We start from the raw sequence: 27,787 nt of genomic DNA, 5'->3' as shown, positions 1-27,787 counted from the left end.
AATCTAGGAGATAATGCTGCCTTAAATGAATGAGTATAGAAGCCTCTCTCCGTCCCGCTCCTTCCCCCTTCCTTCCTGACATACACACACACACACACACACACTTGCGCATGCAGTATAATCCTTTGCTCACTTGGAAGAGCGCACTGGGCTGCAGGAAAGAGAAAACAAACAAAACCAGACCTACAACTCCCAGCAGCCATTGCACGCTCAAGCTTGCGCGCGCCCATTCACACCAGAACGACAGGCATCCGGCTTGCGCCGAACTGGGTCTCGGAACTACACTTCCCGGCTCTCCTCGCGCAGCCCGTGACACTCCTTGGACCGCGAGCAGGGAGCGGGCTTTCCACAGCTGCGCCTCTCTTGCTCGGACCCGGCCCTGGACCCAACCTCGGACTCCAACACGGCTCTACCATGGAGGAGGCGGACCGAATCCTCATCCATTCCCTGCGACAGGCCGGCACGTAAGGACACAGCCCCCGCCCACCCCGGAATGCCCACATCCGGGACTCCAAAACTCTGGACCTTGACATCTAGGGCTGCAACTTCAGGACCCTAAGACCCTCCCTCCTCCTTACACACACACACACGCACGCACACACACACACGGGGCCTCCCAAACCCTTTGACTCTACACTTGGTAAACCCCAAACTCCAGGACCTAGACACCTCGAGACCTTAAAACCTTGGAACCTCAAGACCCGGGATCCTGAAATCTGTGGATCTTGACATCAATACCCTGGGACTCTGACATCTGGAGATTCTAAGCCACCTTTATCCTGTGAACCAGGGAACTTAAAACTCTGGGATCCTGGCACTCAGGGACTCCAAAATCCCCTGGGATTGGATACTTGGGAACCTTCAAACCTGGTTTCCCAATACCTGAGCCTTTTAAAACCCCAGGACTCTATAAAATCTGGTGGCCTTAATGCTTGGTGACCCCGACGCACAAGGACTCCTGCATTCAAGGGTCCTAAAAACCCAAGATGACAACATCTAGGGAGCTTGATTTCTGGATTGCTTGAGACTGGGTGGTCCTGATACCCAGGGACTCTGACATTTGGAACTCCTGAAAACTCCAGCCTCCCAACATCTAGTCTCAAAATTCTAGCAGGTCAGTATCTAGGGGCCTCTGACATGCAGCAAACATGATATCTGGGGATGCAGAAACCCAGAGGCTATTCCACCTGGGCTCCTAGGCCTTCCCAGACCCCAGAAATTTGGGGCTTTTAGGCATAGGGAAATTTGAGATTTTTTGAACTCGGATCCCTTCCATCCACTGTTCTACACCAAGATCTTAGGACCTGAGAACTCCCCCCATTCTCAGTTTTCCAAATGGAAGTCAGCCAGCAACACCCAGGACCTGTCTGAACTGTGGCCACCCTCCCTACCCCATCCCAGTACTAGGGCTTCCAGAAGGCAGCACGGCCCAGCCTCATCCCTGTTTCCTGACTGCTTCCCCCCACCCCCCATCGAGCCTGCCTCCTTCTTCTTCAGGGCAGTTCCTCCAGATGTGCAGACCCTGCGAGCCTTCACCACTGAGCTGGTTGTAGAAGCTGTGGTCCGTTGCCTGCGTGTGATCAACCCTGCTGTGGGCTCCGGCCTTAGCCCCCTGCTGCCTCTTGCTATGTCTGCCCGGTTCCGTCTGGCCATGAGCCTGGCTCAGGCCTGTATGGTGAGTGTCTTCCTCCCAATTACACACAGCCTCTTCCTTCCTCCTTCACAAAGTCACCAAGCTCCTTTGAGACTCTTGACTTTACTCTCTGCCACCTCCCGTTGTGGCTTAGCGTTCATTAGTGGTTAAGGCTGCCGGCTCTGTGGTCAAACTGCCTGAGTAGTTCAGACCCTGGCTACAGCACTTGTTAACTGTGTGACCTTGCTAACTGATGGCCCAGTGGGCATCAGTTTCCTTATCTGTGAAATCGAGATGATAAAAGTAGGGTTGTCCTGAGGATTAAATGAGTTTGTGCCTGAGTTGCCCCTGGCTCTCATATTTTGAGCTTAGCACCAAGAACTTTTCCCCCTATAGTATCCATTTACCAGTTCCTGAAAAGGCCCTGTTTTGAGTCACGTGCTCAGGCTGAAATTAACCACCACGTTCTCTGGTTGGGCCAGCTTGGATCACCTGGTCATCCCTATAGGGCACTGTGATTGGCTGCTCCTTCAAGATCACTTGGAGTTGGAGGAGGGAGGGTTACCCAAAGGAAGATATGCTGCTTAACTAAAACAGTGTCTGCACTAAAACTTTACTCTGCTCTGTTGCAGCTTACCTCTCGTAAGAATAATTTACATACTGTCTCTATTGTAAATAAAGTGCCTTCTGGTAAAGCACTCATGCCTCCCCAGTACAGACCTGTGTCCAGTTACTATATCCAAGGGCTCCAAGTAAATGTCATTTCTCCTGGCTCATTAGTTCTGGGATTTTAGGCTAGTCTCTTAACCTCTTTGGGCTTAAGTTTTCTCATGTGTAAAAAGGGTAAGAATTGTACCTACCACATAGGGTTGCTATGAGGATTAAAAATGAGTTCAGGGCTTCCCTGGTGGCGCAGTGGTTGAGAGTCCGCCTGCCGATGCAGGGGACACGGGCTCGTGCCCTGGTCCGGGAAGATCCCACATGCCGCGGAGTGGCTGGGCCCGTGAGCCATGGCCACTGAGCCTGCGCATCCGGAGCCTGTGCTCCGCAACGGGAGAGGCCACAACAGTGAGAGGCCCGCGTACCGCAAAAAAAAAAAAAAAAAAAGAGTTCATACGTGAAAAGCTGGATATAGTAAGCTTTGTGCAAGTGGTATCACTATTATTGGATAGGCTTGATCTGGCTGCTTGTGTTCCAGCAACTTGTGGCTACGTAATGAATGTCAACATGCCCAGCGTACTCAGTATATGGTGGCAGAGGGACAATAGAGTAACTACAGTGAAACCTTCCACTTAGCCCCAAGGGACTGGGTGGTCAGGTTTCTTGAATTTGTTCCTTGCTTGTGCAGTTTCTGTCTCTTAGAAATAGGCCTCAGAGCTCTACCCTTCCCTTGGCTCTCTGGTTCACCTAGTTCTCAGGAGTTCTCAGGTTCTTTTGTCTGGGGCTCTCGGTGGCCCTCCAGGCAGGCAGTCTGTCCCCTGGCCTGGGGCTGTCTTCTCGAGGACGGCACTTTATAAAGGGGAACTTGTGTCCTGTTTGGCTAGGAGGGTGCACAGTGGGGCGTGTTGAGGAGGGGCCGGGGATCAGGCTTCCCCCAGTTTTCTCTTCCTCCCTTCTCTCAGTGCTGTTTCCCACTGGATTTGGTGGTGACCTACTTTTCCTCACACTAACTTTAGCGTGAGTATGGCTTTTTCCGTGATTGAGAGGTTCACGTGATTGTCTGGCCCCAGAGCCTCGGTTTGCCCTGAGCAGGTAGAAAAGGTCTCTCTTAACCCAGCTGGGTGCTGCTCATGTAGCCCACCTTGGCTCAGCACTGCCGCCTTCTGGTGCCTGCCTCTTCATGTGCCCTACTCCTGGCAGCACTTTTTGCGACTCAGCCACTTCCATACTTTGGTGTCTGTCATTTCACACACCCCACTCCTGGAATGAGTTTCTGTATCAGTCACAGCCCTTTGATTGCAGGTGTCGGAAAAAACCCAAAGTAAAGTAGCTTAAAAGACAGTGGTTTTCACACTGTTTCGACTGTGATCCTCTGAAATAAATATATCTTACGTTGTGACCAAGTACACATACGTGTGTATAATAATGATGTTTTTTGAGTGTGTGCTCTGTGCTGGGCATTGTGGTAACCTGGTGTTAACTCACTGAATTCTGGTGACAACTTTCTGAAGTAGGCACTGTTGGTATCCCTTTTCTCAGGTGAGAAAAGTGAAGCTCAGAGAGGTTAAGTGATTTGCCTGCGGTTACCCAGTTGGTAAGAAGCAAAGCTTGGATTTGCATCCACGAAGTATGCTTTCAGAATCCATGCAACTCTGGCCCAGAACCTTGATGGGCCCTTTTATCCCTTAAAGCATCCACATCGGGAAAGTACTGTCAGCCCCATTTTACAGCTAGAAACTGAGCTTCTTGGTGGTTGAATAACCGGTCCAAGGCCTTATAGCCAGTTAAGTAGTACAGGCTGGATTTCAACCCCAATCTTTTTGACTCCAAAGCCCATAGCCTCTTTTAAAAACATTATTTACTATTTTGTGTGGGTCATTTTTATCAGTCAGGGTCCAGTCCAGAGACACAAACCCCAGCAGTAATTTGAATAGGGAAATTTCAATATAAAGAATTGTTAACTGGGTAAAAGATGGTTAACTACTGAAAGAGTCAAAGAAATCTCCAAGGTGTGACAGAAGTAACACAATACCTGGAAAAGTCCCACTGGCACTCCAGACCGTTCACCTCGTTACCCTTACCCGTCTGCGGTAAGGGGATTACCTTGATTAGTTTCTTGTGTGTCTTTCCAGTTTTTAAAAAATGAAGATATAAGCAAATATAAATATATATTCTTATTTCCCCCCTTTCTTACACAAAAGAGAGCATATACCTAGTTTCTTACCTTATTTTTTCCCCTTGCCACATATCCTGGAAATCATTTCATATCAGGCAATCATTTTTTTTTTCCTTTTTGCAGCTGCAGAGTAGTTCATTGTATGTATGCACTGTAGTTTATTCAACCCCTCTCCTGTGCTTGGACATTTAGGGAGTTCCCAATATTTTGCAAATAATGCTGTAATGAATAATCTTGTGCATATATATTCTTGAATTGTTGGAGGCCTGTCTTCAGGGTCAACTCCTAGAAGTAGGATTGCTAGGTGGAAGGGTAAACGCATACGCCATTTTGTTAGATTTTCCCCAATCGCCTTCACTGGGATTGTTTAATTTCTGCCTTCCCAACAGCAGTGTATGAGAGGGTGCCTGTTTACCCACAGCCTCACCCACTGAGTGTATTGTCAGAGTTTTGCCCATTCAATAGGTGAGGAATAGTCTCTCTGTATAGTTTTCCTCCTAGCTTTGTACTTTGAAAAACTTTCAAATTTAAGGAAAAATGAAAACAGAAAAATAACACCATTCTCCTAGCTTTCTGTGTTGTTAACATTTTCCTCCACTCTTTTCTCTCTATCTGGGTACACACACACACACACACACACACACACACACACACACACACACACACACACACACACTTTTTTCTGAACCTTTTGAAAGCAGCAGACATCATGACACTTCATACCTAAAACTTTCAGTGCATCTCTCCCAAGTAAAAGGGCATTTGCCAGTATAACCACAATATCATGATCCCACCCATGAACTGAATATTGATAGAGTAATAGTATCTAATATTTAGTGCATGGTCAAATTTCCTCAGTCGTTACAAAAATATCCTTTTTAGCTCTTTTTGTTTCCAACTACAGAGTCCAATCTAGGATCATACATTTCATATCACTGTTACATTTCTAATCTTCTGTATCCAACAGTCCTACTTAGTTTTTGTTTCTTTGTTTCTTTTTGCAATGATACATGTTTTTGAAGAATGCAGGCTGGTTGTTTCCTGGAATGCCCCATAATCTGAATTGGTCTGATCGTTTGCTCATGACTAGATTCAGGTCTGGGGCAGGAACTCTGTGCAAGTGATAGTATCTCCCTGCCTGAGTGGACCTCAGGAGAACGTAACGTCAGGTTGTCCCGGATCGGTGATGCTCGTGTGGTGTCTCTCCGTGTGCTTTCAATTCAAGTCGCTCTTGTAAGCAAAGTTGGACATATTTGCATATGTTTAAGGGCCGTTTTTCATTCTCTTTCTGGGAATTGTCTGCTCCTATCTTTTGCCTCTGTTACTGTTGCACTGTTGGTCTTTCTGCTTGTGTAGTTTTAGGCACTCTTTATATACTAGTGAAAAAGATTCACTCTTTGCCTACGATATGAACTCCAAGCATTTTTTCCCAGCTTGTCATTATGCTTTTGACTTTGCTCACTGTAATTTTTCTTGAAAAATTTTTTCATGTATTCAGAAATACCCATCTTCTCTTTCATGGCCTCTGGATTTTGAGTCGTATTTAGAGAGGCCAGAGCTTTAATTTTATTTTTTTTAAAAATATTTATTTATTTTGGTTGCGCCGGTCTCAGTTGCAGCACATAAGACCTTCGCTGAGGCATGCGGACTCTCAGTTGTGGCACGCATGCCACAACTAGTTCCCCATCCAGGGATCGAACCTGGGCCCCCTGCAATTGGGAGCGTGGAGTCACACCCACTGGACCACCAGGGAAGTCCCCGGAGCTTTAATTTTTAAAGCTCTGAAGGCCTTGGTGAGCCAAGGGGAAGTTCAGAGGGTGGTGGTTGGTGAGAGAGTGGGATCATTTGTGGTCTCAGCCCTGGGCTCCCAGAACAGGAGGATCCTGCCTGCCTGACTGATAGCGGCCACCCTTCCCCACCCCCAGGACCTGGGGTATCCCTTGGAGCTTGGCTATCAGAACTTCCTCTACCCCAGTGAGCCTGACCTCCGGGACCTGCTTCTCTTCCTGGCTGAACGTCTGCCCACTGATGCCTCTGAGGACGCAGACCAGCCTGCTGGTATGGGGTGCCTGGGGCGTGGTGGGGGTGAGGGAGAGGGTGCTGTGGGGGCTGAGAGAGGTGGAAGTGGTGAAAAGGTTGACTGGTGGGTGTGGGGTATATGTCTTCAGGAGAACTAGGTGGGAGGACTGGGGCTGGGAGAGGGGATGCAGGGCAGGGGGAAGGGAACTGGGGCTTGGGCTGACCCAGGTGGGGAGTTGGTGCTGGAAGGGGCCTCTCTGCCTCACCTCCTGCCTTGCCCCCCCCCCCCCCTCCGTCCACTCTACTCTAACCACACCAGGCCACTCCAGCCTCAGGGCCTTTGCATCTGCTGGCTTACTCACCCAGATAGCCTCATGGTTCACTCCCTTATCTCTTGGAGGTTCCTGTTCACATGTCACCTCAGGGAGGCCTTCCTTGGATTGCCTTGTTTAAAATTATATCTTCCTCTCAATGGTCCTTATCTTCCTTTCCTGATGACCACCTGACAGTCTTCTGTATTGTACTTACGGCCTTGGTCACGCTCTCCTCTACCTGCCTCTGCCGGAGGGCAGGAGGATATTTATCAGTTTGTTCACTGAAGTAGCCCAAGGGTCTAGAATGGTGACTGGTACCATTCTAAGTAGGTGCTTAATAAGTGTTTGTTGAATGTCTGAGTGTGAGAATGATAGCTACATAGATATGTATCTCTGGGGGGGCAGTCAGGCTGCTTTCCCAGGGTATGCATTTTTGGAGTTGTGGCACTGTCACCTGATTGACATTCCCTCCCCACTTCCCTAGGTGACTCAGCTATCCTCCTCCGGGCCATCGGGAGCCAAATCCGGGACCAGCTAGCCCTGCCCTGGGTCCCACCCCTCCTTCGCACTCCTAAGCTGCAGCACCTCCAGGTGGGACCCCTCAACTCATGTCAGTGTTGCTTGTTGCTGCCTTGCCTGCCTTGTCCCCATTTGGGTGCTCAGGTTTTTGGCCCCCTCTCCCTGGTGCCCCCCGTCACGATTCATCCTAGAGGTCTGATTCTGCTCTCTCACCAGGGTTCGGCCCACCAGAAGCCTTTCCATGCCAGCAGGCTGTTCATGCCTGATTTGCTCTCCAGAGGAGGTGAGGATGAGGCTTTGGAGAGGGGCTGGGGGGAGGGGTAGAGGTGGGCCTAACTGCATGGTGAGGCAGGAGGGCTGGCTGACTCTGTTGCTGCCTCCAGAGCCCCGGGAGTTCCAGGCGAGTCCCCTGCTGCTACCAGCCCCCGCCCAGGTGCCGCAGCCTGCTGCGAGGGTGGCCTCGCTTCTTGAATGCCACGCCATCCAACTCTGCCAGCACACGGGCCGGGACCGCCCCAGGGATGAGGACTGGGTCCACCGGGCATCCCGCCTCCCCGTCCAGGTACTGCCCAGTGCTTGGTCCCTGCTGACGAGGTCCCTGCTCACTGTGGCTCCCATTTCGTTTCCCGTTAGTCCTCTGCCCCTCTCCTTTCCCCACTTTGTCCCTCTCTTCCATCGTCTCCTCCCTGTGTGCAACTACCTGGCTCCCTGCCTGAAAGAACATTGGAGTCAGAAAGATTGTGGCCCTCGCACAAGTCAGTATGGCCCCTCGGAGTGTCCGCTTCCTGTTGTGAGACAAGGGTGGTGATACTGCTCTCTTCTGAGGGCGATGTTCCACCGAAGGACGTGCACAGGCAGCCAGAGCTGTCAGGATCTGCTCCCTTCCTCCCTGTTTCTACTACCTTCTTCCTGCCCCTGATTCGCTCCCTCTTTCTCTGTCTCTGCCGTCATCACCGACGTGTGGCTTCCAGATCTCTGCACCGTCTCTTCTCATCACTGGCTTTCTCCTTCTGTGGTTTTGCTGCCCCTCTTTCTCTCTCCCCACTGCTGTCTCCTCGTTTCTGTGTCTCTGCCTCATCTACCTCTATATCCGCCTCCATCTCCCCTCTGTCCACCTCAGTATCTGTCCCCATCCTCTCCCCACTTTGTCTGCCTCTGGAACTGTCTCCTTCCGCCTCCTCCGCTGCCATTTGTTCTGTCTTTATCTTTTTCTCTCTTTTTTAAACTTACAGGCATTTCAGACACAGAAGTAGAGAGAATAGTCTCATAAACTCTATGTCCCTGCCATCCACCTTCAATTATAAGCCTTTTGTGGGAATTCCCTGGCGGTCCAGTGGTTAGGACTCAGCGCTTTCGCTGCTGAGGGTCCAGGTTCAATCCCTGGTCGGGGAACTAAGATCCCACAAGCCGCGAGGCACAGCCAAAAAGAGAAAAAAAAAAAAAAGATATAAGCATTTTGCCAATCTTTCCTCATCCCTTCTCTAACATTTTTTTCTGTAATATTTTAAAGCAAGTCCCAGACATCATATCATTTTAACTCTAAATACTTAAGCAGACATCTCTTAACTCATAAGGGCACTTTTTAACACAACCCCTGGGCCATTTTCACACCTAACAGAATTAACAGTGACCTCTTTTTCTTTTGTTTTTTTTTAAAGCTTTGTATATGCATTTTATCTTTTGAACCAGAACCTATTACATCTTTTTTTCCCCTAAATTTATTTATTTATTTACTTTTGGCTGCATTGGGTCTTCGTTGCTGCGTGTGGGCTTTCTCTAGTTGTGGTGAGCGGGGGCTACTCTTCATTGCAGTGCGCAGGCTTCTCATTGCGGTGGCTTCTCTTGTTGTGGAGCATGGGCTCTAGGCACGTGGGCTTCAGTAGTTGTGGCACGCAGACTCAGTAGTTGTGGCTCGCGGGCTCTAGAGCACAGGCTCAGTAGTTGTGGTGCAACTAAGTTGTGGGCTTAGTTGCTCTGCGGCATGTGGGATCTTCCTGGACCAGGGCTCAAACCCGTGTCCCCTCTATTGGTAACAGTGACCTCTTAATACCATCCAACACTGAGTTCGTAATCAGATTTCTCCAGTTGTCTCAAAACTGCCTCTGTTCTCATGTCTCTCTCTCTCTCTCTCAATTCCACTCTGCCTCTGCCCCCTTCTTTGCCCAGCACCTCTGACTCGGTTTCCGCTCTGTCCCCACATATCGTTTGAGTGTCGGTCTCTAATTTGGGGGCTGCAGGCTTACTTCTCTCCCTTCCCACAGCCTCCTCCAGTGCAGGGAGCCAGTGGGTAGAGAGAAGCAGGGCTGAAGAAGAGGAGGCCCCGTCCTCAGGGAGCTCCCAGGCCTGTGGACCAGGAGAGTGGGTCCAGGCCCCCTTGTGGGAGAGGCTGGATGGCTGGTGTGACTTGGGGGTAGCACCTTGTCAAGCAGCTCCCTGGTGGAGGCAGGGCCTTGGGTACCCCGCAGGCCTCCACACTCTTCCACTGTTTCTAGGAGGATACTCGGGCTCAGCGGCAGCGGCTGCAGAAGCACTTGGCCGAGCATCTGCGCCAGACCTGGGGCCGGCCAGGGCCCCCCCAACAAGCCCGAGACCTGGGAGAGCTGCTGCAGGCCTGGGGTGCTGGCGCCAGGACTGGTGCTCCCAAGGGCTCCCGCTTCACACATTCAGAGAAGTTCACCTTCCATCTGGTGGGTGGGCCTGAGTGGCCCTGGGGCATGCTGATGGGGCCAAGGCAGTATTGCTTGATGTACACACACCACATTTTATCCATACAGGGGCCCGTGTTCCCACCTGCCCTCTCCCCATGGTGGATGGGCACCCAGAACGGTCCCCTGGCTTCTTGGGGACTTCCGTGGAGAAAGGGTAGAGGGGTGGGAACTATGTAAGCGTGTAGGGCTGCTCTTTGTGCAGACCCCAGCTTTTCCTGGGCAGTTTCCTCTGGACATATCTTCTCTCCTTGGATGGTCATCCAGAGGGGCCCTCGTCCTTCTCATGGGCAGATGGGCAAGAGCTGTGTCAGGGTCAGGGAGGTTTCTTTATGAGCAAACACTCCAGTCTAAGGTCAGAGAGTGCATTGATCCTCACACACATTCTGACAGCCGTCAGTGGTACTGTACCCCGGTATGGTGCTGGGAAGGTGCTTTTGGTGGGTGTTGAGGCTGGGCTGTGAGGGGCAGGGCTTTCCCCGACAGCCAGGATGCTCCTTTCTCGCTCCCCAGGAGCCCGAGGCCCAGGCAGCCCAGGTGTCAGATGTGCCGGCCACCTCCCGGTGGCCTGAACAGGTGAGCAGAGCAATGGTGGGGCGGGGGAGGTGTCTTGGGCCCTTGGCTGTCTACTGGGCCTGACACCCCCACCCCGACTGCCTGTGCCTCCCAGGACACATGGGCAGCTCAGGAGCAGGAGCTGGAGTCTCTTCGGGAGCAGCTGGAGGGAGTGAATCGCAACATTGAAGAGGTTGAAGCCAACATGAAGACCCTGGGAATCAGCCTCGTGCAGGTGGGTGTGGGAGAGGGGCTGTCCACCGGGGTCAGGTCACAAGTCCGGCCTAGACGGCTTAGAGGGACTTGAGGGGGTACTCTGTAGAGGTCTGCACTTGTCAGAAGGGTTCATGGGAGACACTGGGGACCTGTGGGCCTCTTGAGGGTTCAGGAGAATCAGTGGGAATGAGAGGGCGATGTAGGGTTGGGGGTGGGGGTGGTGTTGGACCTGCAGGGGTTAGCAGTGCCTTGGTGTCTGTGAGAATCGGGAGGGGTGTAAGTGTCTGTGGGCCTCTGTAGGGGCTTGTGGGGCTCATCAGGGGTCCTGGGGAGTCAGTGTGGAGGTGGAGGGGTCAGAGGGGCCTGTGGGTGCCTGTCACTGCTTATAGGTCTCTGTTACTATCAGGAGGGGTCCGAGGGGCCCATAGGGCCCCTAGAGGGATGTGTTGTCATCTGAGGGCCTTGGGCTAGGTCAGGGCTCTCCAGGCTTAGCGGGGGCTGGGAGGTTGTGGTGTGCATGGGGCTTCCCCACTGACTGGGAGTGGGGATCCTGGGTGCCAGGTGGAGACCGAGTGTCGGCAGAGCAAGCTCAGCACAGCGGAGCATGAGCAGGCCCTGCGCCTGAAGAGCCGGGCGGTGGAGCTGCTGCCCGACGGGGCTGCCAACCTTGCCAAGCTGCAGGTGGGGCTGGCGCTGAGGCTGGGCTGGGAGGGTCGGAGTTGGATGGGCCCAGCCAGTGTGACATGTAGCCCCCCTGCCACCACCCCTAGCTCGTGGTAGAGAGCAGTGCCCAGCGGGTCATCCACTTGGCAGGTCAGTGGGAAAAGCATCGTGTTCCGCTCCTTGCTGAGTACCGCCACCTCCGAAAGCTCCAGGACTGCAGAGAGGTAGGTGGTGGGGTCCGGGGCCATGGGTGGGGCGGGTTCGGTTCCTCCCTAGGGGGCTAGCCCTGCGCTCTGCCTCACTGCCCTCTACCCGTGGGGTCCTGGCAGCTGGAATCTTCTCGACGGCTGGCAGAGATCCAGGAGCTGCACCAGAGTGTTCGGGCAGCTGCTGAAGAGGCCCGCCGGAAGGAGGACGTCTATAAGCAGCTGGTAAGGCCCGTGTGGGGGCCCTGGGCCACTCAGAGCCGGGGAGGTGTGGGTGCTAAGGGAGCACCTGCTGTCTCTGCCTAGATGTCAGAGCTCGAGACCCTGCCCAGAGACGTGTCTCGGCTGGCCTATACCCAGCGCATCCTGGAGATTGTGGGCAACATCCGGAAGCAGAAGGAAGAGATCACTAAGGTACGCCATCGTGGCCAGGGAGGGTGGGTCATACGGGTAGATATGCCGAAGGGGCAGATGTGTGTTGCAGGGCTACACGGGGACCTCACACCCTCTGAAAGTCAGAGCTATCTGGCCATACCCAGACACAGAAGAGCCCCACACAGTCCACTCCAGCCACCCCTGACCCTGTCTGGATGGGACAGCATAAACGTGAATGCCCTCAGCTGGCCGGCTGCCCGCCCCAGACGGGCTCACGGCTACCCTGGTCTCTGCCAGATCTTGTCTGACACGAAGGAGCTTCAGAAGGAAATCAACTCCCTGTCTGGGAAGCTGGACCGGACGTTTGCGGTGACTGATGAGCTTGTGTTCAAGGTGTGGGGCAGGCCGGGCTGGGTGCGGGGGTGGGGTGGGCCTTGGGCCCTGTGTGAGCCTCGTAGGTACACTGATGCTCAGGCCTGGCTTTGCCCTGGGGAAGATGAAGTCAGGGAGTGGGAGAGGGTGGCCTTGTGGGGGCCTGGAGGTGGGGGTGGGGTAGGGGCGGGGTGAGGCGGGGACAGCCCACCGACACCTTCAGGGTCTCCTCTGTCTGGTCAGGATGCCAAAAAGGACGATGCTGTTCGGAAGGCCTACAAGTATCTAGCTGCCTTGCATGAGGTGAGGGGAGAAGCGTGCCTGGGGGCTGGCTGGGGTGGGGCCAAGTTGGGGTGCAAGCCTTCCGCTCCTGCTGTCCCCAGAACTGCAGCCAGCTCATCCAGACCATCGAGGACACGGGCACAATCATGCGGGAGGTTCGAGACCTTGAGGAGCAGGTGAGGCCTGGGGCTGGGAAGGCTAACCAAGGCAGCTCCTCGGTTTATGCCAAGAGAGGCTGTGGAACCAGACACAGCCCTGCCCCTTAGGCGCTGTGTGTGTGACCTGGAGCAGCCCAGTGGCCTGCTCTGGCCCCCTCCTTCCCCCTGAGGGTCCTCACACCTGCCTCCCAGGGCCGTTGGCAGAGGCTTCAGCTCGAGTATGTGGTGGGCAGTCCTGCCACATAGCAAAGGATGCTTTAGGTGGACGGATGACATGTGCAGAGGCCTGGCGGTGGGACAGAGCAGGCTGCTGTTGGAGGGGGTGGAAGGAGCATGGGAGGGGCCCTGGGTGGCTGTGATGGGGTGGGGCTGGTGAGCAGGAGCTGGGAAAGCGGCCCTGCACGCTGAAGGGCTGCGGTTCGCATTGCCTTAGATTGAGACGGAGATGGGCAAGAAGACCCTCAGCAACCTGGAGAAGATCCGTGAGGACTACCGAGCCCTTCGCCAGGAGAATGCTGGCCTCCTGGGCCGGGTCCGTGAGGCCTGAGCAGCCCCCAGCAGAGGTCTCCCCCAGGCCTCAGGCAGGGATTTGGGGTGCTGGGGGCACTGGCCAAGCACTGGCCTGGGCCATGCCCTCTGCTTGTGGTCCAGTTCCTCCTGCTGTAGTCTTGGCCCCAGACCCTTGCCCACCTGACCCCAACCCTTATCTGGGGCGACCATCCAGAGTGTGGAAGCTCAGCTGCAGTTTATTGCGGAGGGTGCTGGGGGTTGGGGCCTTGGATCTCAAATAAATGAGGGGCTCTGTCTGCAGTCTAAGCTGAGGCATGGATGGGGGCACAGGGCACAGGGCTCAGGATGGGGGAGGGGGCGGGTGGCAGGTGAGACACTGGGTACATTTGGTGAGTCGGTGTGCATGGCCCTGGGTGTCTGCGTGGGACTCAGGACGCCCACTGGGGTGCTTTGTGGGTGTGTGAGATATGCAGGTGAGTTCAGAAAGTCTGTGCGACCGAGCGTCTGTGTCGGGAGCTGTGTGATACCGTGTGTGACCAGCATGTGTCTGTGTGGCTTTCTGGGACCTGAGATCCTGAAGGTACCGAGGCTGCTTCTGTGCGGGTGTCTGGGCATGCCCCGTGTGACGCTGCACCTGTGGGCCTGGAAGCTGGCTACGGGTGTGTGCTTTGGGGCATGTGGGTTGACAGGACTGTGCTCGGGTGTGACTGTTTGTGTGACTGCGGATTTGAGGTGGTGTGAGTGTACTGAGGCAGGCTCTTCGTGTTTTAGGGTTTGTATTGAGTCCAAGGGACAGGATTGCGACTCTCTGTGTCCTTTCCAGCCCTAAGGTCATCTGTGAGAGCGACTGAGGCAGGCTGTGTGTGTGGTCGGTTGTGAAGGCTCAGTTTGGCTGGAGAGCCGGTCGCAGAGGGCTGGGGCGGGGGTGTGGGGTTGGGGCCAAGGTCCCTCTGAGCAGCCTTGGTGCAGAGCATGTGATCCAGGAGGGCAGTCAGCTGGGGAGCAGGGTCCCTGGCCAGCAAGATGGTGCACACCTTACTTCTTGGTCCCTGCAGGGACGTTCAGGGCCGGTCACCCCTGCCTCCAGCCACTTCTACTCCCCCGTTTTGGCCCCTGTCCTTCCTTCTTTCCTTGGCTTTGAGGTCAGGAGCCGGGTGTGGGGTTGGAACACCTGCTGGGCCTCTGGCTCCTCTTCTTGCGGAACTCAAACTCATCCACGGTCCACACGGCCCCCTTCTCACTCTCCACGCGCACGAAGCACTTATGCAGGCTCAGGTTGTGGCGGATGGCGTTCTGTGGAAGGAGGACCAGCCAGCCGGGCCGGGGACGTTGGGGAGGGGAGCAGGCAGGCAGTCATCCTCTGAGGCCAGCAGTCCCCACCAAAAATCGACCTCCTGCCCTTTCTCAACATGCCTACAAGCCCAGTCCCAGGCCCGCCCATTCCTGAACTTGACCCAGCACCGCAGTGGCATTTGAGGCCCTCCCAGCCACTGCCACCTCCGGAGGTGCTCACCTTCCAGGTGGCAGGGTGGTTTCTGAAGAAGGCGAACATGTGTGTGAACCAGTGATAGATCTCGTTGAGTGTCCGCTGCTTCTCGGGAGCCTCCAGGATGGCCTGAAGGTTAGGGGGTGTGGGGGTAAGGGGAGCCGCTCCCCCAAATTCGGACTGAGAGGGGCACTGGCCCACCTTGGGCCTTCTGACCTGGGTGGAACTGTGGGGACGGGGGAAGGAAGGGAGATGGTGTGGGGTGACGGGTCAGAGACAGGGTTAGAAGCGGGGTGAGGGTAGGGCTGGGATGGGGTTAGGTAGAGGATCAGGTTTGAGGTTGGAGTGGGGTCTGCTTCAGGGTTAGGGCTAGAGTTAAGTTAAATTTCTGGGGTAGAGTTGGAGTTGGAGTTCTCTGTGAGAGTGAGGTTTCAGGGTTTGGGAAGGGTAAGGGCCAGAGAGTGGGGTCCAGTTAAGGATTTGGAAGGGGTAAAGGACCAGGCAGAGTTAAAGGTCAGGGAAGTGGCTGGTTAAAGGTCAGGCTGGGGATGAACTGGGGTGAGTCAAGGGGCGAGGGGTGGGATGACACGTGACATTAGGTCAGGAGTCAGAGGTGGGCCTAGTTACGTAGTTATTTTATGTGTCAGGGATGTGGTTAGTTTCAGGGTCAAGAATGAGGTTGACTGTGTGTGGTCGTTAAGGGTCAGGGCTGGGATTAGGCGTGGAGTGAGGCTAAGGGTCCGGGAATTTGATCTGCTTGGATTTAGGAATGGAATTGCGTCAAGGGTCAGTGACCATGGCTGCGGTGAGGCTCCGGGTTGGGATGGGGCTAGGTAGGTGAGTGGGGGGCATTGTGTAGGGTTAGGTGTGGGCCTAGGATAAAGGTCCGGGTGGGCTCTGGTGAAGCCTCTGGGAAGGCACTAGGGGGATGAGGATGAAGGGGTTGGGACGGGTCAGGTGTTACAGGAAGGGGTTAGGGATAGGGTCTGGGGGGAATGTGTCGGCAGACTGGGGTACGTCTGGGCTGGTGAAGGAGTTTGGGGGCTAGTTTGGGGGCTATTTATAGGCCCAGGAGGCAGTTAGGTTTGGAGTTGATGTGGCCATCAGGAAGGGGGTGTGTTGAAGGCCAGCTTTTAGCTTGCACTGGCTTGGATGGCAGTCTAGTTGTGGGTTTGGGGGCAGGTCTGGGGTGAAGATGGGGGATCACATCTGAGGCGTGGGTTTGTTCAGGCAGGAGCCCGCCTGGGGGTGCTCAGAGAGAGGCAGATCCTCCACCCCGCCCTCTCTTCCTTCTCCTCAGCCCGGCACTCTGCTTACCCAGCGGATGAGGGTGGCATAGGTGAAAGGGGGCCGCATGTTGTGAAACTTGAAGTAGTCCATGTTGTGGAAGAACTCTGGCAGAGGTACGGTGGGATCAGGCCCCGTCAGGGAACTCCTCGCTCCCTCTCCCACCCTCTGCTCTCGACCGACCGGCTGTCGAGTCTGCATGCCTGAAATCCCACCGTGAATACCGCTTTCCAGGATCCCAGTCACTGTTTGCTAAGCACTTGACATAAATGATATCATTTCCCCTTTGCACCGCTTCCACCAAAATGGGGCTTATTCTCCCCAAGGCTTAAAAGAAATGAAGTAACTTCCCCATGAAATGCATGTAACTGGTTAAATGGCGGAGTCAGGATGGCACTCGAAGGCCCTAATCGCTATTAAGCCCACAGCCCAGACTTTGCGGGCAGTAGGGGATTGGTGAGCTTGGGCGAGTCACCCTGCTTTTCCTTGGTGGGGAGAGGGAGAGTCCCTGGGAATTACTAAGCTAGCTCTCTTCCTTCTGATGACCAAATGGAGTAGCTGAAGCACAGAGTGAGTGAGCCCTAATCCTCAGGGGAGACAGGGCTAGGACTAGACATCTGAGACCACAATGGGGGCTTGGAGGCCATGGAAATCCAGAGAGGAAGCTTTTACGAGCAGTTGCCAGTTTCCAAAGGCTGGGTGGCAGTGGTGGGGAAGAGCAGTCCCCCGCCCAGTACCAGGCAGGGAGATGAGGGGCCCAGAGGGCACCACGTAGGGCACGTACCATCCTTACCTGGGATCGTGCTGTTTGCATGGCTGCCCCAGAGGTGCCTCCGCACAGCAAACAGGCCTTCAGGGGCCTCTTGGGGACCCGGCCAGGCTGGGACAGTGGTGCCCGGGGTGCCAGTGGCTACGATACAGCAGGAGCCCTTGTCGGATGATGCCTGGGGGAAGAGGGAGAGGCTGGTGACCCAGAGGCTTAAACTTGCCACTTTAGTTTTAAATAAGTGTTTTTAAAAGTAAGGGCACCCTCTTCTCAATTCCACTCTGATGTAGAATCCCACAAAGCAGCACGAGCCATATTTATTAAAGTGCGGGTACGGACACTAGTGTGTGTAGCACACCAGTGCCAGGGCCACGAGCTAGGGTTGAATTGGGCTCCTCTGCTACCCAACTGCGACCTTGGGAAAGTCACCTAAGCCTCCCTGGCCTCAATTTTCCTTATCTGTGAATTGGGGATGATAGTAATACCTACCTCACCATGCATCATGGGGATTAAATAAGTTAACATCACCAAAGTGCTCACAAACAGTGCCTGACACCCAGGGCCAGCTTCTATGTGATCTCTGAAGGTCTTGGGGCCCTGCACTTTGTTTAATGCTCTGCGGTCGTCATTTTGAAATCTGAGCCCCGTGATTTCATTTTGCACTGGGCCCTGTGAGTTATATAGCTGGTCTTGCCAGCGGCACACAGTCTGCATTCAGTGTTTGGCGATTTGCTGTTGCTTTGCAAACTCAAGATCATGATTTGGGATCTTAAGGTCAGAGGGTTTGTAGGTAGAAAGGGACAGATTCCTAGGTCTGGGCATGTTTGGAGCTGGGGACAGGGGCCCAGAGATCCCAGGGCCTGGGTGCAAGGATAGGTCCCCCGCCCCCTGCAGGGCCTCTCTCTCCCCTGCTCCCCAGCAGTCTGTGCAACCTGTAGGCCTGGGGTGGCTCACCGTGGATGGAGCCTTGGTTGGGGCCATCTTCCCAGCCAGGTGGGCCTGCATAGCACCCAGCTTCTCCTTCTCCAGCACCAGCTGTGAGGACAGGCACAGAGTGAGGCCTCAACCTGATCTTTCTCCACCACGTCTTTGTGTAGGCTGTGGTCTTCCCTGGGAGTGCCCTGCCCCCTTCCTTCCTTCATGCCAGCCCCCATCCTGGGTGAGCTTGTATCCTGGCACAGGGTGGACATACGGTTCACCCACCGCCCCCCTGCCCCCGCCCCCCCCATGTCACCTGTTGCTCCAGAGACTGCACCACCTCCCTCTGGAGGAGACACTGTGCCCTGCCCTTCTCATCCAGGAGATGGTCTGCCTGGCAGTGCCTGGGTAGCGGAAAGAGTCCATGCGGGTGACCATGGCGAGCCTGGCTTCTCGGCTCAACATTCCTAGTGGGGAGGGCTCAGACCCTCTGGGAGGAAGGTCTCTCCTCAGAGCCTCAGCCTCCCTCCCCTCTTTCTACCTCAGTCTTCCTTTCACACCTGTCATTCCTTCAACATATGCTACTTGGCATCTACTGTATGTCCAGGGTGCTGGAGATGATGATGGAAGGGTAGTGAGCTGAGAGTGGGAAAGGCATTCCCGGTGGAGAGTACAGCTTGTGCGAAGGCCTGGTTGTGAAGAGGACGGGATGCACTGAATTGCCACTGATAGTTGGGTATGGTTGGAAAAGGGGTGTGTGTGTGTGTGTGTGTGTGTGTGTGTGTGTGTGTGTGTGTGTGTGTGAGAGAGAGAGAGAGAGAGAGAGAGAGAGAGAGAGAGAGAGAGAGAGAGAGAAAGAGAGAGAGATGGGGCTGAGAGGAGGCAACAATAGCCATTGTGAGGATCTGGGACTTTGGGGGTCAATAAAATCAATAAAAGGCTGGTGTGTTGGCATGAGGGGGGGGGTAGCAGGGCAAAGCAGTTAGGAGTGTGGATTCCGGAGGCTGGCTGTTACTCAGGAACTGGGTGATCTTGATCAAGACACTTAACCTCTTTGGCCTCAGTTTCTTTGTCTGTAAAATGGAGGTAAATCATAGCACACACCTCTGTTATGATGCCCCCATTATACAGATGAGGAAACCGAGGCTCCAAGAAACTAAGTAACTTGCCCAAGGTCACAGAGCCAGTGAGTGATGGAGCCAGGATCTGAACCCGCAGTCTCAGCTTTTGCCTCTTTCATGTTACCCCTTATCGGGATGAGGCCTGAGCTGAGACCTGCACCCCAGACCTCCTCCCACAAACTGGGGCCCCCCTGGACCGGAACAGGCCTGACCCACTCACTTGAGGAAGTCCTCTGGCTCCTCGAAGACCTTCTCACATCCGGGCCACTTGCAGACACCATTTGCTAGCAGTGAGTAGGAGCCCTGGGGCATGGTTGAAAGGGTGCTGGGGGGACAAAGTGTGTCAGAGGAGGGGATGGCAGGGCAAGGGTCCTTCCCAGCCCTGCACACTGACCTGTCCTTCCTGGGCACACCGGGGCTTGGGAAGGTGCAGAGCAGTGCTGGCTCCCTGGACACCCATTCCAGGCTGGCCACGTTGATCCCTGCAGGTGGGGACAGGGCACCTCTGGGGGCTGGGGGCCAGGCTCTGGAGCTCGGCCCACAAAGCCTCTCATTTTGAGCTTCCCACCCTCCTGAGCTTTGCAGGCCCAGACTCCCAGGGGGCTCTGTGGTCCCTAATCTCCAAGGCTACTGGTGGAGCAGCTCAAAGACTGCGCTGACATTTCGACTAACTTTGCAAAGATCTGTGGTTCCGTGATTTTGACACTCTGTGTCTTTAAGGTTCTGAGCCTGACATTTTTAGAGGTTGGAGTTTCCAAGATGATAAGACCTGACACCTCTGGCCTCCTGAGGGCCGCAAGTCAGCAGCCCACACCACTTATGTTCAAGGATTGGGGGCTCTGGGCTTCTGTGGAGCTGTGGGGTACAGTGTTACCAGGTGGCAGGCCGGGCCGGGCCTTGAGGGAGAAGACCCCCGTAGCAGCAGTGGGTGGCGGGAGGCTGATCATAGCTGGGCTGTCCAGTGGGCGCACCTGCAGCACAGGGGTCCGGGCATGGGCATCCACCGTTGAGAGCTAGGGGCACATGGGGTCCATTTCAGCCAGGTCCTCTCCCCAGTTCTCCCGCCTGCTCCCTCCTCCCTGCCTGTTCTGGGTTGGTACCTGGTGCACAAAGTGTGGCCTGTCCTGGAGGAGTGCCTGCAAGTGGGGCGAGGGACCCAGCCGTGCTCCAGAGGGTGCCACCATGACGAGGGGCACTGTGGGCAGCTGGGGGAAGGCAGGCGGGTGAGATGCCATCCTCATGTTCACTGTTCTACATGTCTAACCCGTATACTCCTCACCAACGACCCCACGTACTAGGCAGAATGACCAACCCCATTTTACATATGTGGAAACTGAGGCTCACGGAGATTGGGTGACTTTTTCAAGATCAAACAGCTAATAAGTGGCAGAGCTGGCCTCCATCCTGTCACCTCACCTCCCTGGGCCCCAAGCCCTCTGTCACAGGGGGATGGAGACACACATGGCTATGCCTGTGGGACCATGATAGGGTCTCCTATCCTGAGACAGGGATTGGGAGGTTGCGGAGAGCCTCGAATCTCTGAGACCTGCTAAGTGGGGACTTTCTTGGCCCCGTGACATCTGCATAAGTCACAGACGTGCCTGGGACCCAGAAAACCACTTCCTGTGCCCCAGCTGGGCCCCCCGCCCAGTGCCACAGTAAAGGTCGGCACCTATAGGCCCAGGTACCCCACCCTGCCTGCCCCATCCTGGGCCCTAGGCCTCACCTGCAGCTGCGATGGTGGCATGGGGTTCAAGGAGGAAGAGGAGGCGTGAGCCCCACCTCGGAGGTCCCGGCCCTGGAAGGTTGTCCCTGGGCCCTTGGCTCCCAGCTGGTCTGAGGCCTTGGGTGCAGCCCTCCAGCTGGGCAAGGCTCCTGGGGATGGGCTGAGTACCAAGGAAGGGGCCAAGGGCTTGGCTGGCCTGGGGTTGGGCATTGGGTCCTTGTCCGAGGGCAGGCTGCGGGGACACAAGGGGAAGGAGTTACAAACGTGCTGGGGTGTGTGTGAAATGCTCAACCATCTGAACCATGTGGACACCCCCTCTGGTCAGAGCAGGCATTGGCTGGGGCGTGTCCCAAAGGGGCCCCAGCTCTGGTCACGTGTGTGCGCGTGTGCACACACATACTCGGTGTCAGGAGCACGGGTGTGCCTGTGTCTCCAAGCACACGCCACGTGCAGACATACACGGAGCCAGCACACAGCGTGCCTGTACACGCTGGCACAGGCCTGTTGGGGAGGTGTCCTCCCTGAGGGTGGTGGGGAATTTGGGGTGGTTTGTGGGGCCTCAGCCAGGATAGGTCTCAGCACTTGAGTGGTGCTCTTCAAGCCTCAGCCCTCCTGTCCTCCCTGAACCCAGTATAGGCCACACGGCCTTTGCTGATCCCACGGGGGCTGCTTTCTGATTTTCTCCTGGGAGCATTATGTTACCCCAGTGACGGGCATATCTGGGAGTGCAAGGTGGGCATGGACTCCAGAGATCCCTCTGGCTGCTGTGAGGGGGGCAGACTCTAGGAAGGTGAGGGCAGAAGTAGGGGGACTAGTGAGGAGGCTACTATAATAGTCCAGGCAAGCAACAGTCCAGACCAGGATGATGACAGTGGAGATGGTGAGAAGTGGGTGGGTTCGGAGTTAATGTTTCGAAGGTGGAGTCAGGAGAATTTGCTGGCAGCTTGGATGCGGAGGGTGAGAGAGGGAGGGTCAAGGTGACTTCTGGGTATTAGCTGAGCAGCTGGAAGGACAGAGCTGACATGACCTGAGATGGGGGAGATGGGGGAGCAGGGTTGGGGGTGGTGATCCAGGTGTGGAGGGACATGACGACTCTGGTGTTAGACATGCAAGTGGCAAGGCCGTGTGGAAGCTGAGTACAGGAGTCTGGAGCTCTCCATCTGAGATCATCTCTGGGCTCCCGCCCCGCATGGAGCTGGCAGGGCAGGTGCCAGAGAGGAGGAGAGACAGGCTCTCTTGAGCCGGGGCCTGTGCGAGCTCCTCGACTCGGCTCCCACCGGAGTTCATCCCAATCTCTGCTCTTCAGGCCTGCCTCCAAGCCTTTGTTCATGCTATTCGACCTGCCTGGAATGCCCGCTCTTCCTCTCTTCCCCTATCCAAGCCCTATCCAGAAAATCCTCCAGAATGGCTCCAGAACCTTACACTCCCCGATGGGCAGGGCCTTGGTTTCTCGGAATGCTAGAGTACCAATCCGAGAGGAAGCCAGAGCTGGAAGGGACTGCCAAGCCCAACTTCCATTTTACTGAAGGGGACAACCAGGTACAGTGTCCCACAGCCCCATGGTGACTTGAGATCTCTACTTCTTTCTCCGGAAAGTGTGTGTGTGTATGTGTGTGTCTCCCCACCCCGCCCCATAGCACTGGGTTGGGCACACAGCTGCCGAGAGCAGCCCTGGGGAGCAGAAGAAGGGCTCTGAGGGGGCAGTTGCTCCTTTCTTTCTTTGCTTTCAGCTCATGGGGGTTGCCAGAGTTATGGTGCTGACGGAGGTGGGGGTGTGAATCCAGGTATTTAAACCCTTACTCTCTCGGGGCCTTAGAACATTACTGCATGAGAATCAGGAGCCTGGGTCTACGGAGGCTCAGAACAAGGGCCTGAATGAGTGCATGAAGGCGGAGATCAGGGTGTTGCTTGTATAAGCCAAGGAATGTCAGAGCGCCAGCAAACCATCCGAAGCTAGGAGAGAGAACAGATTTCTCCCTCGTAGCCCTACAAGGAACCAACACTGCTGACACCTTGATCTTGGACTTCTGGCCTCCAGAACTGTGAGACAAAACATTTCTGTTATTTAAGCCGCCTAGTTTGTGGTACTTTGTCACAGAAGACCTGAGCGAACCAATACTGATTTTGGTGAATGAGTGGATGTTTTCCACCACTCTGGCCTGGCCTACACGGCTAGCCTGTGGTCACTTCTCAAGCTGCCTGGACCCTTGGCCAGAGCCTATAAGAAATCGCCTCCTCAGACACATCTGCAACAACCTGACTCAGGGCAGCATAGATACATTCTCAGAAGGGGGCCGTGGATATGGTCTGTCTCGTGGTGGGGTACCTGGAGGGCCAGATTGGGCAGCCGGCTTCCTGCACTGTCTGTTGGGGCATCCTTTTCTGACTATTTCTTAGAAGCCACATGGAGGATGTTTCTGGGACATAGTTTGTGTTTTCGTATCGGGGTCTGCATCTGGGCCTTGTTGTCACAGCCCCCGACTTCCCCAGATATTTCCGCCATTGACGTCATGGCGGCCGGATGCGCTGGGCTTCATCGGCACCAAGGAGGAAGAGAAGGGGGCAGGTACCCTACCCCACGGGTTTCGTTCCGAGAATTGGCCGTCCCGTCCTGCAGCCGGCCAGGCCCAGGTGGGGTGATGTGGGTGCTGGCGGATGTGGTGAGTGACGTCCGTCTGGCCACCATGACAAGCCCTGGGCCCTGTAGACCCGGCCCTTTTTGGGCCATGGAGAGGCCCAAGGTTTGATGCTTGGGGAGCGCCATGCAGACCCCACAGAGACTGGGACCCTCAGGGTCTTCAAATGGTACTATTCTAGAACCTCAGAATCGTAGAACATCATTTCTTAGATTCAAATGATCCCAGAATCTCAAACCCACAGACTCTGTGGGGTCCATGGGTCCAACTTCTCAGTAGGTGAAGGCCTATGTCCCTGGTGTCCAAAATCACTGGAACTTCCTGAAGTTCCTAGTGCCTCCCGCCTGCCAGGCCTGGAATTGCAGCAAGCCTTCCTCCTAAGTTCTGTGAAGGCAGGAGGGTCAGAATCGTCCCCTCTGCTTCACCCAGCCTGGGGCCAGGCTCTGAAACTAACTAGCTGTAACTCTCCTTGGGCTCATATGTAAAACAGGACAATAATTGTACCCATCTTCCAAAGTTAACGCACATGAAATGCTTAACAAAATGTTGGTGATCAGTAGATGGACCCCTGCAGGGCCTCCATCTCCCTGTCCATTCTGGGACAGCGCTCCCAGACTCACAGCCATTCTGCCAGAGATGGGGAGGGAAGGAAGGGGACATTGAGGCTGGCAGACCTTCAGCTAGGACCTCATGGTGGGAGCAGTCAGAGCCCTGGCCTTTGCCGGTAGAGTCTACCACCAGGCTCTCTGGAGGAGCCGTGGGATAGAGGATCCCAGGGACCTGTGCCAACTCTGGGGACACGGCTGAGCTCTGTCCACAGCCAGACCCACAGATATACCGACTGACTTATGTCCCTCTAGTATCACCACCCTCTGGCCATGAGGCCTCCTGACCCATGGGGCCCTGGGACCCCACCCAGCCTAGCTCTTGTGAGGCTAGCCCCACACTGTGACCATGAGGGTCCAACTTGTGAGAGGGTAGAAGGGGGAACGGCAGCAGCTGGGAGACAGCCCAGGGTCCCCCTGCCCCTGTCATGGGTGCTGAGGGGTAAACTGAGGCCCATTGTGGGGGAGAGACACAGAGCCAGGGCCCCACTGAGAGTCCTGAGATCTGAGCTTGGGTCTCAACTCTACCACTGCATCTCTGTGAGGCCTTCAGAGAGGCCCTCCCGCCCATCTCCCAGCCTCAATTTGCCCCTCTGTACTCTGGGAAGGGGAGAGGTGTGGAGCGGATGAGGGCCAGGGGCCTTGTGCTCTGTGTCTGAGTGAGCCGTTAGGTGTCTGTAGGGCTTTGATTCGATAACTGCCGTTCTACCCAGGGGACTGGCTGAGAGACAGAAACAGAGATAGACAAACAGACATAGGCAAACAGAGAGACACAGAGAAGAAGAGCTACAGAGAGAGATGGGAGAGACATGAGGTGGGACAGAGATAGACACACAGAGAGAGAAACAAAGAGAACAAGAGAGATAGTGAGAGACACCGAGAGAAGGAGAGACAGTGAGGAGGGGGAAGGAACCCATAGGAGCAGAAAGTCAAAGAGAGAACAAGAGAGACAGAAACAACACAGGGAGATGGGGAGAGACAAAGAGAGAGAGAGAGAGAGAGAGAGAGAGAGAGAGAGAGAGAGAGATGCTCCAAATAAGAACAGTTGTTGGTCTCTGGCTGGAGGAGCTGATCCTTCGTTATTCCAAAATAATGAGGAATAACAAAGGGCAAGATGCCAGGGCCTTCGGCCGGGTGCTATATTGTATTGCAGAGCAACAATCAGCAAAGCGCTGTGGCCCTGGCACCAGAACAGACACCGAGGAACAGAACAGAATGGAAAAGCTCAAATACAGACCAATGTCTAGAGGGAATGGAGTCTGTGATGAACACGGCATTTCAAACCAGGGGACGCTGGAGAATAGATTGTTTAACAAATGGTTCTGGGATAATGAAGGGGAAAATAAAGCTAATGACTAACCAGTCCATTTTTCCACCAACCCCTTCCTGCCCAGTTTGAAATGTCACCCTCATCATGTACCCTAAAATAAATTCCAGATCCATTAAAGAGATAAATAATAATCTTATATGGATCTTGGGTTTATTGTATGCCAGGCCCTAGGCTAAGCATCTAACAAGGTTGAGAGATTTAATCCTTACAACCAACCTTTGAGGTCAGTACTATTATAACCATCACAGTACCTATGAGGAAATGGAGGTATCGAGAAGTTAAATGCCTGGCTAAAAATCACACGAATTGCTTGAGCTGAGGCTGGGTTTGTCCCAGACAGTCTGGCTCCAGTACCCACACTCTTAACCTCTACAGTAAGTGGAAAAAATGAAGCCATAAAAGAGAATAAAAGCCAACACAGGTGAACATTTATCTCATTTTCAAGTGGGAAAGGACTTTCTAAGCACAAAACCAGAGACAGTAACCGCAGAAGAAAAGACTAACCTTGTTGACAATATAAAAACATCATAAGCATCACAAAACAGCATGAACAAATAGCAAAACAACTTCAGTAAATGATGAATTGAGAGAAAATATTTGCTATATATGTACGGCTGATGGAAGGCTAATATCCTTTTATATAAAGAGCTGTGACAAATCAATAAATAAAAACGATGAACACCCTATTAGGACTAAGGACTTGACCAGACAACTGAAAAAAAAAAAAAAGCACATATGGTCAACAAACAGTGTAAGTTATCGAAAGATGCAAATTTCAACAACATGGTAATATTTTTCTTACCTGTTATGTTGAGAAAGGATTAAAAAATGACAATACCCACCCACGGTTAGCTTGAGTAGAGGGAACATAAAACAGGACAACCTTTTGGAAGAACAATTTGCAGAGAGGGTCAGAAACCTTAAAAATGCACTAACGCTTTGCCCTAGCCACTCGATTTGTAGGAATCCGAGGAACTAATACGGGATGATTATGCGAAAAAACTAGAAACAACCCGAATGTCCAAAAATCAGCACTTGGTCGAACCAGTCGTGGTTCATACCAATGTGAGGACAGTCTGAACAGTTATGAAAGATCATACGTTGAAACATTTTTCAGTGACCTACAAAAATGCTCCTATTCATTGAATAAAGCAGAAACAAAAGCAATAGATAGCTAGATAGCATGATTCTAATTTGGTTAAAAAATACTAACAGTTAACACTCAGTGAGCACTTGCTAAGCCTGCAGAGACGAGGTCACCCCAGACCTGAATGGCCTGCTCTGTTCCTGGACATGGATCCTGGCCCTCCCCCCACAACACGAGGTCCTGAGGGTAGAATCCCACAGCTAAACCATGGTTGACAATTGCGTGAAGTGCCCCCCTGGAGGGTCTCCTCATGCGGTGCAAGCGCAAGTTCAAGTTAAGTGCTCAGCCCAACCCGACAGCCCACAATCCTCTTTCGATTGGGGCAAACAGAATTGATGCTCATTCTTGTAAAATGTAAATGTCCTCCCTCCTCGACATTACTCAACACACTGTTATTAAGCGCCAACTGTACAAAGCTCTGTGCTGGAGGCTGGGGGTAGAGGGGGAGAGGCAGGCAGGGGGAAGGCAAGACGAGTGAGCAGGAAAGGCGGCGGGAGAGACGGAGGAAAGGAGATAAATGGAGTGTGGTCAAGTTGGAGGAGACAGCGACAGGGGAGATGGTCAGAGCCAGAGAAAGACAGAGGGGTGGAGAGTCTGCGTGCCAGGGAAACAGAAAGAGAGGGGCAGAGAATCACGAAAAGAGTGAGACAGAGAGGGACGGGAGATATCGAGAGAGAAGAGCCAAAGGTATGTCAGAGACGTCGCTGATATTTCCAGTTACACCTGGACAGTGTTTCAAGTTGTTCAAAGCTCTGAGGTTCATAAAGACTGGCAGCTGATATATTTAAAAAATCCTACCCGTCCACACATCGATCCATTTATTTATCTTTGCCTCTGCCTCAGCACTGATTAAGTACTTGATCTATCAGTCCTCTGGCGTTTGTTATTAGTATTATTACTGTAAAAAATACCTTACCTGACCAGGATCACAGGAGCTGCTGCGTGTGTCTTGCTGGTCCCCGAGGGCCCCTGACTACCCTCCAACCCAGTGCCTACCTCACTGTTGTCTCTTCCGCTGGACCCGCATCTGGTGGGGGAGAGCGGGGACACTCACCTTGGTGAAGTGGACTGACAGAAAAGGATCAGCCTGGCTTGTGGGAAACTGTCACATATCAAAAACAACTTTGCTTTTATACCGAGAAGAAAAACCACGGTGTGGAAGCCACAGACCTCTCTCTTCTAATAATCCAATTTTTTTTTTCGATGAGTGTGTACGCTGATAATCACGGGGTGGGGGGGGTTCTCATAGTTTTTTCTCTCTCGCTCTCTCTCTCACTCGCTCGCTCTGTTTCTCCTCTTCTTGATTATGAGACTTAAACGGAAATTTTGAAATTTTGGGTTTTTTGTTTGCCCTTTACGAGTCATCTGAAAATATGATTTCTTCCCCTCACTACAGAGGTGA

General features: G+C 53.9%; 2 protein-coding genes across 6 annotated transcripts; one reads left to right on the top strand and one right to left on the bottom strand.

Annotated features, from left to right (window-relative positions):
• The first annotated feature begins 275 nt into the window (after positions 1-275).
• Positions 276-13,659, top strand: CCDC22 (CCC complex scaffolding subunit CCDC22). 2 transcript variants are annotated; one of them, XM_033849051.2, is made up of 17 exons: positions 276-464; positions 1,498-1,675; positions 6,395-6,527; positions 7,287-7,393; positions 7,538-7,604; positions 7,705-7,883; positions 9,814-10,008; positions 10,540-10,602; positions 10,697-10,816; positions 11,359-11,478; positions 11,568-11,684; positions 11,790-11,891; positions 11,973-12,080; positions 12,339-12,434; positions 12,657-12,716; positions 12,797-12,871; positions 13,287-13,659. In XM_033849051.2, exons 1-17 carry the CDS (start codon positions 415-417, stop codon positions 13,398-13,400), a joined length of 1,884 nt encoding a protein of 627 aa, XP_033704942.1. In that variant the 5' UTR covers positions 276-414; the 3' UTR covers positions 13,401-13,659. The 2 variants fall into 2 exon arrangements, with proteins under 2 accessions (XP_033704942.1, XP_033704943.1); XM_033849052.2 differs by lacking the exon at positions 276-464 and adding an exon at positions 507-1,114.
• On the bottom strand, positions 13,575-27,576 carry FOXP3 (forkhead box P3). 4 transcript variants are annotated; one of them, XM_033849056.2, is made up of 11 exons: positions 20,668-20,891; positions 20,042-20,146; positions 19,816-19,954; positions 19,336-19,423; positions 19,162-19,266; positions 18,137-18,224; positions 17,857-17,937; positions 16,930-17,080; positions 16,167-16,243; positions 14,877-14,978; positions 13,575-14,656 (listed from the first exon to the last, which is right to left on the bottom strand). In XM_033849056.2, exons 1-11 carry the CDS (start codon positions 20,875-20,877, stop codon positions 14,507-14,509), a joined length of 1,296 nt encoding a protein of 431 aa, XP_033704947.1. In that variant the 5' UTR covers positions 20,878-20,891; the 3' UTR covers positions 13,575-14,506. The 4 variants fall into 4 exon arrangements, with proteins under 4 accessions (XP_033704947.1, XP_073655349.1, XP_033704946.1 ...); XM_073799248.1 differs by adding an exon at positions 27,440-27,576 and having other exon boundaries at positions 13,575-14,978; positions 19,162-19,423; positions 20,668-20,899; XM_033849055.2 differs by having other exon boundaries at positions 19,162-19,423.
• Positions 27,577-27,787: the final 211 nt, after the last annotated feature.

This window comes from Tursiops truncatus, chromosome X, assembly GCF_011762595.2.
Source record: "Tursiops truncatus isolate mTurTru1 chromosome X, mTurTru1.mat.Y, whole genome shotgun sequence".
NCBI classification, from domain to species: Eukaryota; Metazoa; Chordata; class Mammalia; order Artiodactyla; family Delphinidae; genus Tursiops; species Tursiops truncatus.
Note: the sequence above shows the minus strand (reverse complement) of the source record. Positions and strands in the feature narration are given on the sequence as shown.

Excerpts from the sequence above, each read along its gene's own strand:
- CCDC22 (XM_033849051.2), top strand. The coding sequence starts at position 415 with ATGGAGGAGGCGGACCGAATCCTCATCCATTCCCTGCGACAGGCCGGC. Across the intron at positions 10,009-10,539 it reads AGAAGTTCACCTTCCATCTG|GAGCCCGAGGCCCAGGCAGC; the intron begins GTGGGTGGGCCT and ends CTCGCTCCCCAG. Across the intron at positions 11,685-11,789 it reads AGCTCCAGGACTGCAGAGAG|CTGGAATCTTCTCGACGGCT; the intron begins GTAGGTGGTGGG and ends GGGTCCTGGCAG.
- FOXP3 (XM_073799248.1), bottom strand. The coding sequence starts at position 20,877 with ATGCCCAACCCCAGGCCAGCCAAGCCCTTGGCCCCTTCCTTGGTACTC. Across the intron at positions 18,225-19,161 it reads GAGCCAGAGGACTTCCTCAA|GCACTGCCAGGCAGACCATC; the intron begins GTGAGTGGGTCA and ends TCCGCTACCCAG. Across the intron at positions 17,081-17,856 it reads CAACCAAGGCTCCATCCACG|GCATCATCCGACAAGGGCTC; the intron begins GTGAGCCACCCC and ends CTCTTCCCCCAG.